General features: G+C 41.8%; 1 protein-coding gene across 1 annotated transcript in view; it reads left to right on the top strand.

Annotated features, from left to right (window-relative positions):
* The window catches only part of KLF3 (KLF transcription factor 3), a 74,208-nt gene extending 57,481 nt beyond the window's left edge, over positions 1 to 16,727 (top strand). The window contains exons 3-6 of the mRNA XM_085642276.1: positions 110 to 605; positions 947 to 1,091; positions 7,453 to 7,613; positions 11,121 to 16,727. Of these exons, the coding sequence (XP_085498402.1) occupies positions 110 to 605; positions 947 to 1,091; positions 7,453 to 7,613; positions 11,121 to 11,302 (984 nt within the window). The 3' untranslated portion in view covers positions 11,303 to 16,727. The remainder of the gene's footprint in view (positions 1 to 109; positions 606 to 946; positions 1,092 to 7,452; positions 7,614 to 11,120) is intronic.
* The last annotated feature ends 427 nt before the right edge of the window (positions 16,728 to 17,154 follow it).

Raw genomic sequence — 17,154 nt, 5'->3', positions numbered from 1 at the left:
AACTGGTATCCTGACCAGTTGGCCATTCCCTACCAGCAATAGTGAAATTGGTTTATATAATTATTTTGTTGTTATTCTCATTTCTAATGCTCTTACTTTTTACTTACAGTCCTACCAAGCCAGCTACATGGATCAGCTGAAAGCCAACCAGTACAGCGTCATTTACCCCATGCCGCACAGCATGTTGCATAGTAACTTTTATCCGCTGCCAGATGGACTGCCCGGAGGAATGCAGATGGAGCCCGTTGATCTCACAGTGAACAAACAAGGTTCTCCACACTCCTCTGGAGGCTCGCCCTCCCCTTTGAAATTTCAATCCCTGAACAAAAGAGACTCGCCGGGATTGACTCTGTGCTCGCCCAGTCCTCCCATTAAAAAGCTTGCGCCGTCACCACCGGCTCTGCATCCATACTCAATGCCCATGTCACTGAATCCGATGCTGGCATCTATTTCACAGCAGGCGTTTAGAAACCGTGGGGTCCTTCCACTGCTACAGCCGGTCGTGGTGCAGTCAATGCCTTTTATGTACTCGCACCATCTCTCACAGCCAATCATGCTGCCTACCATACTTCCGGAGGACTTGGAGGGTCCAAATTGCAACAAAGGTGAGGGTTCTTCCTTCTTAACTTAGCCGCTCATTTAAGCCGTTTACAGCAGATCAGTATATCTGTACATTTCAAGAAAAAACTCTTTTTAGCTGGCACAAATAACGTAAAAGTAAATATCTAGTTATTTTGTTAATTTTTTTTCTCTCTGATAAATAGATCCTGTCTCATTATTCTAAAATTATAAGTAATTGAATGGATTGTAACATACCTTGTTTAATTGACATGTGAAACATTTAACTAACACAAAACATCCCTTATCTAAGGACAGGTTTTGGCATAACTGACTGAGTGTTTTTGGTGTAAGACAGTAACACATGCACTCTTCTTCTCGCACCCAGTGCCTTTGTTGGACGCGTATGAGAAAACGTCGTTGATGAAAACAATTAAGGTGGAACCAGGGCTTGAACAACATCTGAATGACCACTACCCAGAACAAATGTCACCACCAAGAATGACCCCACCTCCAAAACTGATACTTCACGAGTAAGTAAACGAAAATGTGCATGTCCTGCAACAATTACATCTGCTTTCACAAACCTTCCAGACACCTCCGCTCTTCTGGACTCCTTCTTGCACCCATCCCACACATATGGAAGACCAGATCAGGTCATCGAGCCTTCTCCTACATCGCTCTTAAAGCATGGAATGACCTGACGCCACACATAACAGCCTCCTCCTCACTTTTTGAATTCCACAAAAAGCTGACGACCTGGCTTTTCAAGTCTCTCTAGGCCCTAAGGTTTGCTAGACTCACACCTGCTCAGTGCCAAGATACCCTCCCGGGTGATAGTGCACTGTACAAATTAGCATAACCATTTACAAATTCAAGTCCTACTTAAAACAGACGTAGAAAGCTTTGGAATGTTTTGTTTTCAAAAGTAAGCATGTGCTTTCTGCACTTCATGTACCGTCTGCCCGTTCTTTTTTGCCTGATGAATATATTTAACTGAGCGCTCATTGATACAGCTCATATCAAATTGAAATTAGGAGGGATGACATTTTTATGCCCCTTCCTGATTGCAGTTCAGAATGAGTCGCAAAACACCTTTCATAACTGAAATAATTTTCTGAATCGCAAACGTGTTCAGTAAGTTGTAAAATGTCTTTTTGCGGCTGCAACCCCTGTGATTTTGTGAATCGCAGGGCTTGCAGCCACAGAAGTGACTTAAGACATTGGGCCTTTAGGTTGGTAAGTTGGCTCACAACTCCACTGGTTGATGATTTCATTTGGTGCCTCCTAGGCACCAGCGCAGCACTCTGAAGCTGTACGGTTAGACCTTTACTGTTGTATACAGTGATGACTTAAATGTTGGAGAGTTCCTATGAACATTTTCAGCAATAACGTGTTTACTTTCCACCCGAGCTGTGGGTTTTTTTTTGTTTTTTTTAAATGCATTGTTTCAACTGTGTTTTGATGCTTGTAGCCTTGTACCACAGTGCTGAAGATAAAGCTGGAGGGTGCATAGGGGCAGACTTGTTCCTGAATCAAGTCCAAAAGAGTTCTGTTACTGTAGTGTGTGAAGAGTGAATGGAAGAAGCCAGCAAACCCACATGAACAAATAGAAAATGGATTGAGTGACTTAAACACGAAGGTCCCTCAGCCGGGCAATTTAGTTGCTATGTAAACATCTGGTTTGTAGTGTATCTTTCATTTCTAATGGCATACTGAATTGACAGCCGCAGATCACTGGCGACAAAATCTATGTAAGAGTTTATGTGCGGTATGTTCTGCCATCAGAGAATTAGTGACCTATATGAAACCCGCCATTTAACGTAATCGCTGACACCAGTTAGGCAAGAGCATAGTTTTGTCATAATATAAACTTTTGTATAGCTGTGCAGCAAAGATTAACAAATAACAGCCACAGTGTTGCACTCTTGGGAAGGGTGTGGAACCCAGTGATTGAGGTCATGTCTGTGTGTACCGAATAAACGAGAACACGGACTCTGAGCAGGTGCAATACTGTACGTCCACAAAGTCAATCCAACAGTCGTCAATGTATTCAGTCTTCTCTTTAATTGGTGAATCATTAAACATCAGCCAACACGTGTTTTGTCTCTGGGTGCAATAACCCTTGACTTCCTCAGGGCTCAGAATCCAAAATAAAGGTTCCATCTGCATAGATATATAATATCACGTAAAACCAAGTATGATGCAGGATAATCAACTGCGTATTGAACAGGAGACGCTGTACTATACAGGAGATGCTGGCTTGCACTCGAGAGGGGTGACTCCGCGGTTGATTATACCGCATCATCCCTTTATACTAAATTAGATTAGATTTACTAAAACAATATATATCTCTTCAGAGGGACGAAGGATAATGCTGAAAGTGCTAACCCACCAATCCGATCATATGCATCATCGGATTTTATGTCTATTGATTTGCTCATTGACATTGCTCCATATGTAAAGGGGTTGTTACACATTGGATGTCAGTGTAGAACAATATTCAGTGGAATTGACGCAAACATTGAATTTTGACAAACCCTTAAAAATCAGACTCTAAAGCTTCAACAAATAACATTGCTTTGCAGCTTGTACATGACTTCTCCTAACTGAGCTTGATGTACTGTGGTCAGAATAATACAACATCCTTAACCCACTGCTACTAAAGACACTTATGTGTCAAAATGGGAGCATATTACAATTGGAGATTGTAATGTCTTATCCTGTCAAGCGACTCTGCACCCTTCTGGTGAAACCCCGAAACCGGTCCTAGGAAGCTTGTTTCCAGTCCAGGGAGGACCTGGCTTGGCAGTTCGGGCTGGACTGTTCCCACGAGGCACAGGGTCAAGACTGATTTGCATATGCTGGGTTCAAACTGGGATGGCATGGTGAGAAAAAAACCGATGGATTTAGGCCCAGACCTCTATACTGGGGTGAATGTATGACATTGTTCTGCATTCTGTCCATCAACTGTTGTTTTTGCATGGGGTTATGGGTTTGGCAGGAATTGGTCTTGAGATTTGACTTGAGCACGGGGTAGTAGTGTAAGGGTTATGGTTAAATTTGTTGCCATTAGTCATTGAGGTAATTTGGTTTCTGAATAGACTTTTCAATGCAACATCAAATGTATTTTTCATGAATATGTGTTCAACATAGTCGCTTCTTCATAAATGTGCTTCCTCATTTTTGAATTCTTCGTTATTGCACCCTTTCTGGAATAGTGGTGGTGCTGAGGTTAGGTTTGCTTTTTATGAGACCTGTAGTCATCTGTTTGTGGCATTCCTTCACAACCTTTGAACCATTACGTTTCTCTGCCGTTGCTGATTCCCCACTACCCAGTTTCTGCTGAAACATAGTGACAAACTTGCAAATTATTCATCTGAAAATGTAAAGAATGGAGTAGCTAGCGTAACAAGAGAGTATGTTGTTCTGTCTCATTGTTTCATTTTCCCCTCCCCACTTTCTGTTGAGCTTCTGTTTCTCCCCGGTGCAACGCTGAAGTGTTGCCTGGGGTTGCAACTGTGACATTCTACAACATTTTGATAGAAATCACTGTTTACCAGTACAACTAGTAGAGATTTCCATATTCAGCTATTCTGTGCTAGAATCCTCCTTCCCCCAGGTTGAGCAGAGATACAAGTCCATGGTTTAGGTCTACTCCTGAAAACCTCCCACCAACTACACATCAAACTGGTTAGTTTTTAGTGTGACCTGCTGGTAACATGATTTAAAGCTGATGGCACAAACTCAACATTTCATTGAATACTGGCCACCATAATGATTGAGCTGGACGATAGCTGTCATTATTGATCTCAAATGGCTATAATTGCTGCTCTTGTTGAAAATCTGAAGAGCAGGGCCGGACTGGCCGTAGCGGGCACCGGACATTTCCCTGGTGGGCTGGAGGGGTGGGCCGGTTTTGTGGCCGCATGGGGGCGCTTTTCTTACAGGGTCCCGGTTTTTCTGCAGCACTGCAAAATCGGCCCCCTTTAAGAATAGCGGGAGCAGTGCTTAGCGGCTAACCCCCCCTCCCCTCCCGTTACTAGGACCGGTGGAGAGTCTCAGTCCGGCCCTGCTGAAGAGTGGCTTTTATGGTCATAATGTGGGTTCCTGATGCCTCTACTATGAGGGTGGAGCAAATCACGTTTAGATGCTCCCCTTCTTCTCTGAAGGCGCCTCCATTGGGCAGCAGGAATATCTTGGGTGCCTTGTCACAGCCTGCAACAGGGAGTGGGTGAACGTTTGTTGCGCTGTGCCACTAATGTTGTTTTGACATACACACCGAACATTAGCTAGTATTTTGACAGTGTCATCAATTGAACACATGTACAATTCAGTATCATACCCAAACAGATGAGAAATTTAATTGGACTAACCTTGTGGTATGCTGAGGAACCACGATTTCTAGGTCTGCTTGGGTAATGTCGTAGTTCAGATGCCAACGGGTCCCACTCATGTTGACCTTAGTAGAGGGCAAGGCACGGACTAAATGGTATTTCCTTTTGGAGAATAAAAAATGTCTTCATTTTCTGAACTTAGCTTCCAAAAAACACTTCCTAAACCACAGGGTACAGTGAGAGGAGGAAAGTATTTATGAAAATGGAGCAAAATTAAAGCACGATTTGGTTTGAGCTAAGAATTAAGTTTTCAGTTGCATATAGAAGAAAAAAAAGAGGACATGCAAAGGAGGTTTGTTATATTTATATAATAATTTGTGATTCAGGAAAATAGTTAACAATTGAATGCTGCATCAAAAGAAATATAATAAACCCGAGAAATTAAGCTCATGGCATAATTCTAAATATGGGAAGTCATGGATAACGTGAAAGTAAGCACACTTTCTTGTGTCTCAACGGGTAAACTTGTTTGGAGTTTGCTCTGTGAGGCAGGAATGTTATCGCAGCAGTTGAGATGTTGATAGATTATTTATATGCGTTGCAAGTCCTGTTCTGATGGGTGCCTTAAGTGTTCCATATTAGTGAACATGGAAGAAACCTGCTGTGTTTTTAACACAGTATATTCCTCAAAACACCGACCCCTTGATCCCACATCAGAGCCGTGGGTAAAAAGTACACTACAAAAAGCATTTCTTATGAGGATAACGAAGCTGTTAAGATAGCGGAGCACGCACCAACAACTGAAAACTGCAAAATACGGCTGGCAATAAACGAAGTTAAATGAAGCAGATTCTGAGGCAAGACGTGAGGCCCTTGGTTTTTGCCAGGCTTGCTGCCGTCTTTATGACTTTGGGCGCGGCGGGGCGCCGACACCTTTATCGTGTGTACCTATGGGGCGAGCAGAAGCCGCTGTTGTTTGTGCGGGTGGAGTGCCAACGTCGGGCGTCGTGCGGGCGTGCCCCTCCGCCGAGCGCTACTTTTAGACGTTGACGTCAGCGGTGCAGGGAGGCCGCGCCCGCCCCAAGCAGCAAACAACAGGAAACTCTTAATTACGCTCTCTCAAGGAGTGGCAGGAACAATACCGCCTCTAAGCTGCGCTGTGTAAGGATAAAGTTATGATGATTGTCAGAAGAGACCCAAACCTGTTTTAAATTACCCTCGGTTTTGAGAAATACCGCACACGTAAGCAGGAGGCCAGAAAGCCGGCTGCACTGGCCAAGCGCCTGAAATGGTGCGCGCGCGCACCGGGGCAACGGAGGTCTGACCTTAGTAACTCCACGAGGAAAATACACCAGGCTGAAACCTCGCCGCAAGTGACGCGTGCTTTCCGGGAGGAATCTTTGGCGTTTGAAAGATGGGCCTTGGTTAGTCAGCTCAGTTAGTTAGTGTGGCGAAAGACGCTTGGAGGCCCCGACAGTTTCTTAATATTCCTTTCCTGGTTTCAAAGGTCCGCTTACCATGTATGGTTGGATCCGTATTTTTGGTGCCCCACAAATGTATATTTCATCATTCCCAGTTTCACGCAACCTAACACTGACGGGAAGCGCAGTTCTGCGCGTCCTCAGATACACTTTAAATCGCCAGCTCTCACACAAAACATTGGCAAAGCCAATAGGCCTCGCCTTTTCTGCCGAATGGATTTGCAAGAATGTTTTTGCCTATGCCGTTCAAGCATCATCAAAATAAAAAAGATATGTATCATGATGCTGCAGTGGCGTGACATTTACATGTGTACATGTCACCACACGTGTGCGTGCACAAACAATTTGGGAGCCTCATTTTTTGTTATTATTTATTTTTACTTGCCGTTCGAAGATAGCAGACACCACTTGGAGTGGTAAATAAAAAAATGCATTTATTTGTGTGCGAACTAATTTTTGGAAACTGTAGTGGTCCTCTGCAACTGACAGCTGGTAGGCATTCCAGAAAAAATATAAGCATATTACAGTTAGAGATTGGGAACAAATGAGTGCCCTGAGGTAATAGCAAGAACTATTACTAGTAACATGAATGGTCCAACACTGCCTGGTTAGCCAGATGAAAATATGCAGTTTACTGTCCCATGTAAAAAGAGGCTGCAACAAAAACAAGAAATACTCAAAATTCTCTACCTTCAAGGAAAATTTCCATACAAAATTTTATCTGTGTCTTAATTCCTAAATCTAGACAAACCCACTCCCAGATAGTACACAAGTGGTTTAGTTTTCTGTCCTAACTCCAAGCTTATAAAACAATTATAGAGGGGGAGGAAAAACCGTGCTTGACTCTAGGGAGCATCTGCGATCTTCCAGCATACAGGAACATGGGCTTAAGGCTTAGGTCTGTGTGGTATCTATGCAACTCTGAATTGAGACACTTAATCATCTATTTAAGCAAGTAGCAGAATATCTTCATTCACATGAGTTGCTGTACACTATTGTTACTGCTTGTATTACACATTTTTTTTCTTACTATCTGAACATGAACATTCCTTTAATTGTACACTTGAATTCTCCAGGAATCATCCTTCGGTGATAGTTCAGACAGGGAAGAGGCCAGCTCCAGCAGAATCTCCAGACACGCAAAGAAAACGTCGGATACACAGGTGTGATTATGATGGTTGTAATAAAGTGTACACTAAAAGCTCCCACCTGAAGGCGCACCGGAGAACACATACTGGTACGTGAAGATCATTCTCCAATCAAGACATTGCTTTTGTCATACTCACGCATAAATGTAAGCCTATCTTGGGCATGTAAGCCATGAGTTATACTCTGTTCTGGAATTTATTACTATAAAAACTGAATTTATTTACTGTCACCCTAGATGCGGTTCCCCTTTTTGTTCTTTTCTGCTGTCTATTTTTTAATCCATTATGTGTCTATTGTTTCCCACCGTTTAATTTCCATGTTTATCATTCAATATTACATCTATCGTCATACTCTCGTTTCTACCTCTTATCCCAGTTTATTTTCTTGAGTCACAGCACTTTTCCGCATCTAAGTTAAAATTTGGAGCATTAAAATGGTTATATACAGGTGCAAATGGCAGTCTCCGATTTATGGAACCAGGATTGCTGGACATTTAAGTTAACTACCGTGAAAAATCTGCAAGGATGGTGCGTTTTCTGCAATCTTATATTTATGGTCAAGGTATGATGGGTGCCAAGGCTCACTCCTTGTGCCTCCCCTTAAGCACAATCCCTTAGTAAAGGAACCAGTGTTCCCTCGAGGCAAGTCACTAAACTCATTCAGAACACAGTAAATTTAGTATGAAGATCTGGTACCTTAGCAATTTGCAAATAAGTGTATATAAATATGTACTCAACACTGTAGGTTAGAGGAGGAATGTTTCCGACAGTGCAAGTAAGAGTACCTCTGTAGCAGACCCAAAAGAGGTGAACCAGGATGGAACAGGGCAACAGAAACTGGAGTAAGTGGAACAGGAAGAAGGGTTCAGGAGATAAGCAGAGAGGGAATTAGAAGGAACATCCAAAAACAACAAATGCTTACATATAGGGAACCCAGCTGCAAACTTCTACCACAGCTAAGGAGGATACAAAGGCACACACTTGTCAAGCAAAGATGTTTTGATTTGAGCTGTTTCTTTACTGTTGTGATTGGCCAAGAGTGATACACCTCGGCCATCTTGGCTAGGGAAGGTCTCGTACTCCAAATCAGTTGAGACACAAAGATGGGACCGAAAGAACGTCAGCAGTCTTGCATGCAGCCTGCCAGTACAGTTTCCAGCACAAGTCTGCATTCCATATTCCCCAGGTCTTCGAATATTGTTGGGAGTACTTCTTGTACAGTGACAAGGGAGATGACCGGGAGGATAATTACAGCGATAATCCCTTTAATCCCTGACAGTTGGATGAATGCATATGACCTGATGAAGCAGGAATCGGAGGCCATAGGAAAGATGGCAAATACAGACTAAGTCAGAACACTACAGCCCTCCCATCACGCATAAAAACTGGCCTCAGCCTAAACTAGTATAATACCATCTTGTGAGTATCTTTGGAAGCAATTTGTCGATATTGAGAGCATATGGGTGACTTAGCTGCTCTCTATTTCAGTCATCCTTGGCAATTTCCCTGTTTAGGTCGTTTCTCCCAGTTGTTCATATAGATAAGCTTGTTCAGAGATTATAGCTTTCTCAGTTGCACATGTAATCTGAATATACCTTTTGTAATTTGATATTTACGAAAACAAGTTTGATTGGCGTCTTATCTGTAGATGCCCTCTCCTGCACTTCTTTGTTGTCCACCAAGTGCAGTAATACTGTTAGACTGAAAGGGCCTAATTCACAGAATTAACTTAAGACAAAATCCTAAACTTACTACTTTTGGTATTCACAGAATGCACTTACTACTTTTGGTATTCACAGAATGCATTTACTACTCGGGCCGGAAATTCTGACCCGGAGGCGGAGCTTCTGGCCCGGAGGTGGAGATTTCGGCCATGGCTAAATCTCCGCCACTGGCCGGAAGCTCCGCCTCCGGGCCGGAATCTCCGGCCCGAGTGTGGACGTAAAGTTAGTAGTCGTAAATCCATTCTGCGAATACCATAAGTAGTAAGTACATTCCGTGAATACCAAAAGTAGTAAGTTTAGGATTTTGTGTTAAGTTAATTCTGTGAATCGGGCCCAAACTGTCTAGCATAGTTAGTTTAAACCTTTCTCTACAGATGTCTCTTGTCTGTTATTTACCCATTTTCGAGCAGCTTGCCAAGTTGATCCAGTTCTGGTTACTTGGTTCGAGTAGTCCATCAGTACTGTGGACCAGCCGCGGCCCGTGGAGGGAGTTCCGTGGGGCGGTAAGGCGGGGGAGGGGCAGAGTGGGGGGGTTCCAAAAACCGGAATATGGATAATTACAGGTAAGTAAACAATTAAATAAATAAAATGAATTTCGTAGCGCGCACTGCATCGCATTTTGCGATGCAGCGCGTGCTACAAAATTCGTTTTATTTATTTAATTGTTTACTTACCTGCAATTATCCATATTCCGGTTTTTAGAACCTCCCCCGCCCCGCCTTACCGCCCCACGGAACTCCCTCCACGGGCCGCGGCTGCTGTGGACGCCAAAAGCATTGATGGAGTGGTTCCTAGTGTTTGCACTGACTCCATAACAGATATTTGAAAAGTAGTCCATACATTGTAGAGCACAGCTTTAACAAGTTAAACAACTTGGTCCAAGCCCGGTCTATAGAGCCCTTCAAATGAAACATCTGATTTCCTGCGTTTACCACTATTTGGATGGCATCCCCACGCCTGATTTTCCTTTTTTGCCCCAGTCAGAATTCCATGATTTATACCAGGTTGATTATCCTAGTGTGCATTTCGATTTCCATTTGAGTTTCAGTCTGTCATTTAGTTTGATTTCAATAATTGTCACATTCTTATTTACACGTTTGGGTTCATCTAATTCTATTTTCCTCCCAGTGAGAATTTCTGATTTAATTCCAGTTTAATTTGTGTAAGTTTTATTTTCACGTTTCTCTAGCCAATTCTTTTGTACCAGAGTGATTATTCCCTTTCACTCCCTGAGACACTTTTTTTTCCTTGCCAGCTTTTTTCGAAAGTTGTCCATTTAAAAACAAAACGCAAAATGTTTTTTCACATTTCTGTGTTTTAAATGATCCATCTCGGAGGCAATTCCATAGATGTTGATTAAGGCTGGCATAATGCTAGTCCCTGTTCAAAAAAATCAGGTAGGATATTTCCCTTTGGGATTCAAATTCAGGTTCAGAAAAAATATAGTGCAGGTTATTGCTTAAGTGTTGTCTCGCTTACCAATGCAGTAGGTTTAACCCCATTTTGCCCTCTGGACAGATAGTTCAAAGCTGTTTCTACAGGCCTTTAAAATGTAGACTTTTACACAGATACTGTAATTTTACAGATGATTTGCAGAAATTAATGACTCTATTTCATGAAATGCTATTGTGTTTCATATTGCCCGTCACCAAAAAAGAGACAAAGTTTCGATTTAGGAGTCCTTGTTGTCTGTGCATTACTGTAGTTCCAGAACCCTAATATTATTTGAAAATACACGTTTATACTGCAAGCCATGACGTCACAATCTCCAGCACTGTACAGACTCTTTTTTCAGTGTTTCTAAATCTTATTAATTAGAATCGTAAAATATTTTAGCATTGTAATCATGTTTTGTATGTTCTTTCTTTACAGGGGAGAAGCCCTACCAGTGCACGTGGGACGGATGCACGTGGAAATTTGCACGTTCTGATGAACTAACGCGGCATTTCCGGAAACATACCGGGATAAAACCCTTCCAATGCCCGGACTGTGACCGCAGCTTCTCTCGTTCTGACCACCTTGCCCTCCACAGAAAGCGGCACATGCTTGTGTGAGGACCCCGCATCATCCCCAAAACTCTCTTATGTTTTTTATACAAGTGGTGGATTCAGCTGGCCTGAATTCCAGAGTTTGGATGCCAATGAGATAATTCCGTATGGTCAGTAATAATTATTACCCCTCATTGCTCATACCACGGGTCAGACCTAATGAATGTGAACATTTTTTTGAGGGTTGCTAAGCAGTTCCTCCCTGGAGTGTACCTCAGTGAACGAGGGACCTTGTACAATAACACTTTACTGCTTTGTATGTACAACACATTTTCTGATGTAAGTAGTCTATTTTAATTAACCTGTACATGTATTTAAATGCACACAATATGTAGACTGCTAATTCTTGCCACAGACTTTCTAACCTATGGCCTGTGATGGATTTAAACCCATCGTATATCTGAGCGGTGCAATGGACAGATGGTTCTTAGGCAGTTGCTTATCTAGGAGTGGTTAAAACAATACGTTTTGTGATGTTGCTTGCCCTGGCCTAATGGTGGTGCTGTTTGGTGGGGAGGAGGGGAGCTACCATCCCAACCATCAAGGCCACCCAAAGCAATGGAGTTTCCTACCTGAGGAACAGCTCGTGTAATTCTCAAGGCCCACAATCTTTTGCTGTCGGAAAACAATAGTATCTGTAGCTGGAGCTTTGGCAGGTGTCAAAATGGTTTTTCACTTGCCCTCCTCTGAGAAGTGCCACAAACCAGGGTGCTGCGCAAACAAATGCTGGACGGAATGCCGAATAAATCATACATTCACCCCAGACCCAGTCAAGATATCTATTGCTCACCATGCCACACCAGTTAAGACCCAGCCATATGCAAATCATTCTTGACCCTGCTCCTCATGGAAACAGTCCAGCCTGAACTTCCAAGCCAGGTCCTCCCAAACCAAGGTGAGGCAGTTTCATCGGGTTCATATTGAAGCACAGAGAACTAGTATCACTATTTTCTAAGAAATCATTTGGCGCCAAAATACATTTTCCTAACGAGGATCTACTAACCAACCAGACACTCTGTACGTAACTGGTATGTGAAAGTGCCTATTTTAAACAAAGTGAGTGACAATGGCCTCTTCTACAAATAAACAAACATGGGGCATTTCTGGTACATCAAAGAGGCACCATATAGCATAAAGACGGCATTCCAGCAGGCCGGCGCCAGATCGCTCATAACATCCCCCTTGTTGACAGCTATGGTGGCATCCAAAGGAATGAACACTCTCTTTGTGTATGTGTGTGTGTAAAGCGGATACTGGAAAAAATTTGTGATTTATGAATAAAACGAACAAACACGATGTTTCCCTCCATACGTTGGCTGTTACCATTGCATGGTATCATTTTGTACTGTGATAATTTGGTTACGTTACACAAATAATGCAGTGTGTACATTGACAGCCTTTCACCGTGAGACGCTACATTAAAAAAAGTGGAAGTCTACTCTCACGAAGAGCCTGTCCTGTGCTACTCCAGTAGATGTAATTCTGAATGAACTAAGTGCCTGTACCCCCCCCCCTAACAAGTGCAATTACTGGCCTAATCAAAAGAATGACTGATCCATTGAGAGGGGAAGGACTGCCTCCTCCTGAAATGTGTCACTCTTGTGAGCAGCATGTTTGTGTTCTTCAGAAGTTGCACATATAATCTGAAGTTAATGTTGCAGTCACACCCATTTCCAGTTTCTCTTTAAACACTGCCCTTGGGTGTGACCCAAATGCCAAACAATGACTGAATCTGTTGCAGGAGAAAAACTCATCCTAAGTGGGTCTGATTGTAAAATGTTATGCACTGCCTCATCATGCTGGGTGAACCATCATAAAGATATTTCATCTTTTATTAAGTTTATATCCGTCCCAACGAAAGAATTTATAACACTTTAGAGTCAACATTACACAGTGTTTCTCCTAAATGTTGTTCTCCGATCCGCCACAAAATCCACACGAGTGACTTGCCATTATCACTCAGCAATGTTATTCTCACAAAGACATGATGGCTGTGTATAAGAATGACTTTTATGTGTTCCCGACATTTACCTATTCACTAACATTTGAGCATAATACATTTCCAGATGCACTTGTTTGCTTCAGACCAACAATGTCCGCCATATTGAAATATGGGATGTAAATGGTCTAATGTAGCAATGAGTGAAAACAAGTTTCCAAACCACAATTTCTGCGTAGTGTGGGACTTTGTTTTTATAGTCTTACGCAACTTTGAACTTCCAGAAAATCTATTGTGATCTGTGAGATTTAACAATAACTTGGCTGTGCTGCTAAACTTTACTAGGGTTAGTTGTAGTTTTAGTCCATCATTTGTGTTTTTATTTTTATCTCATCACTATTGAGTTTCACCTCACAAGTGAGCGGGGGATATAATTACCAATCTTGTAATGAGTTCTTCTCTTTGTTGAATGATGAGGCCTGATCAAAAGAACAAGAAACATCGGATAATCTCAATCGGTCATAAATAATTGATTTCAAAATTCCCTTGGAGTAGTTACGACGTACGAATCAATAAGAATACATGTGCATATTTACTAGTCGGCTGTACTGTTCACTGAGGCAATGCTGTCAGACTGATCACGCATCCCTGGTGCGTCCTGTCACATGGCTTTGTTTTGAGGGTTGTTACTTTGCAAATCGGTACCTGTTCATTTCCACTCGCCCAAGTCTTTTGTGTACATGAGTTGTTGAGAGGGAAGTTTCTGTGTCTTAGTTGTGAATTCCAGGTTTTGTATGACCTGACTTACTTCATCTGGTTTGAGATCCTGCTGCAGTATGCTTCAAACTGCTAATTGTAATTGGGACAACAAAAGAGCAAAGCTGTTCACTCATCTGAAAGGGTACCCGAGGCTGGGACTCACTGCCAAGTCCTCAAACCTGCCGTATGGATCAGGGAGACAGATGCCCACTGCTGACCTCTTGGTTTGATCTGCAGGCTACAGGTTTCAATCCAGGCATGGCTGAAGAAGCCTTCTGTCCTTTCACTGTTGGCAAATTGAGTTCCAGTAATCCGCGTACACTAGCAGTACCTGTTATTTACATCTCTTAAAAACGGAAGAAGCACTGACTGAAGGAAGTCATTATGATGCCCAGTCATGAAACCTTGTAGTTGTAGGTGTATCTTGAATGCTTGGTTCAAATGTATTTCTCAGAATCTAATTCTGGCTTGGTAAATTGGATAATAGCCCTTTTGCAACATGTCCATCTTAAAGGGTCTGGTTTCTGTATTTTTATTCATTGGTCTGTTCCCAGCTCCTTGCAGATTTATTAGTCAAATGCAACAGTAAAGGTCAGTGCTAAGGCCCGGATCTGCCACCTTAACCTTTAGTAGAAGAGCCAGCTTAAACCCATAAAGGCATTCTTCTCCTTAAACAGCCGGACAGACTATGCTGAATGGACAACAGTATGGGCCTACATTCACTTTAGTTTGTGTAACACACAGGTACATCAACCAGTTTGCAGTGCAATTGGTTTCTAAAGTCACCTTTAGATTGCTTGGCGTAATCAATAGCATGATTAATGATCTACATTTAACACTTTGTGAATTCTCAACCACCATTGCCTAGGTATCAAGGCAGAATGATGCCCTAGAGTCAAGCTTTCTATCGACTGTTCTTTGGTGCACTTTGAAGCAGGCGAGAGGGGTCAGTCGGCTGCATGTCACACATTAGAATCTCCTTTCAGATTTGTTACCTTCCAAGGCCAGTTAAATGAGCATCATTCAATCAATCAATCGATCAATCAGGATTTGTAGTGCGTGGCTGCTTCACCCGTGAGGGTCTCTAGGCGCTGTCTGAGAATTCATTGAGTTGGGTGATAATTGTTCGATGTTTCGAAAGGCAATTCTATTTGATCTGAACTTTATACAACTAGTCATTCTTATTCTATAGTATTGTCTCTGATAATCTGGTGGCTCTGGTGTTGCTGCTAGTTTATTCTTTGGGAAAGCTCTCTAATTGGAGGTTTGGTAATACTATGCTTCGTGAATCATTCAGTTTAACTCGTGGCAGTTAAAAGTACTTACACATGTTCTGAAATGTAGATGTGGTAAGATTTGAAATAAAGACAGGACCATGGCTGGAACAAAAAGAAGACGGGCAGTTTTGCGGACTTAGGCCTTCATGAACAGTGGTCTGGAAAATGGGCCAGTATTTCCCCATTTCTGGAGGTACCAATACCAAGGGTACTAGTAAATTCAGTAGTGGGGACATTTTGGCCCTTTATGAGTTTGAACTTTTATAGTTGTTCCTTGAGGATTTACTTAAAAATGATGAATTACAGGGAATATCAATAATTCCAGGACCCAGTAATTCCTTATTTCCCCCAGATTTTGGGTGTTTAGAGGAGCTAAAATCTCTTGTTATAGTGAAAAGGTGTGTGGTGTTACTATAACTCCAGTGGGACTGGTAACTGCTGTAATTGGTCGCGTCAGAAAAGGGCCGGTAACTCTATAGCTGCAACCCTGCTTGTTTCTTTGATGAGCACTATTTGATTTCTTGTAGCAAGTCCATAGGCAAACCAACCTGAAAACCACACAGAAGGCATGGAGGAGCATACAATGGACATTGTGTCGAATGTATCTCAATTTGGTCTTTAGCATGAACTTCGATGTGTGGACCGCATCAGGTGTAGAGATTACCAGCCTGTGCAATATGATTTCTTATGGGTAACTGCAAGTAATTAGCCAGGACTAATTGTGTCAATTTGGAACTCATGAGCACTTAATGAATGTCACAGCTTACAAAAAGTCTGACCATTAACCCTTGAATTGTTCGGCTGGAATCACTCAATAGATTTGTTTTGAAAATAAAAATACACAATCTCCACTGACTATTGTTGAATCACGTCATTTGTCAAAGTATCCACATCTACTCTCAGACCTGTCATATTTAATTATTTATCGGTTACATATTGATCCATTCAAAATCACAGTGCCATGTTGTATCTTTTCCCTAGGACAGAGCTACAAATATGCCTTATGTTCTACAAATCCTAGCACTTTTATATTTATACACATTGAATTTGAATAATGTTAGAGGGTCAAAATAATCTACCTGCTTAGCATCTCTTGAAATATACCTACATCTTTAGCAGGGCTATAATATTTAGTTTTCAAATGTATGAACTATGCAGAAAGTTTATTAAATTGTAATATATATTTTATAAGCTGGATAAGACTGAATGGGTAATTATAGGTTTCTAGCATGCGTTGGTATATTTTTGTAATGTACGGAAATATTTTTTCATTCTTAATAAAAGATGTGAATGTTTCATGTACTTTCACTGTTTCTACTTTGGTAGTCTGATGGGAACGCAGAAACGACACTTTGTCATATCAAACTGTGAACAAAAATTTGTACTGTACAGTCGTTCAATTCATATATGCAATATATATGTATTATAAACTTGTTAATAAAACAATACAAATTCATCAGGTGTGTGTGCGCGTTCATTCAGAGACTGCAACAGGCACAGTATTTTTTGACACCACGTCATATTTCTATTTCGATAATGTATACGGCATATTCTTTATTAACTGTGTGCGTTCATTCAGAGACTGTAACAGGCACAATATTTTTTGACTCCACGTCATAGTTCTATTTCGATAATGTATACGGCATATTCCTTTTTAACTTGAACCCATTTAATTCTCTATAACTGATTGATTTAACAATCCTTTAGATATATTATAACAGGCACCTCAGGTGGGGTTTTTAATATAGGATTCCGCACTTTTCTTTAATTGGGTAACGGTAATTCCATTTATTCAAGCTCTGATGGGATTTAAAATGGTAGTTTATGGGCATTACACCACCATCTTGCTTCTTGTATGGCAGGCATTGTGCGACTGAAGCTGT

The sequence above is a fragment of the Triturus cristatus genome, chromosome 2_2 (assembly GCF_964204655.1).
Source record: "Triturus cristatus chromosome 2_2, aTriCri1.1, whole genome shotgun sequence".
In the NCBI taxonomy this organism is placed as follows: domain Eukaryota; kingdom Metazoa; phylum Chordata; class Amphibia; order Caudata; family Salamandridae; genus Triturus; species Triturus cristatus.
This window is presented reverse-complemented; position numbering and strand designations above follow the sequence as displayed.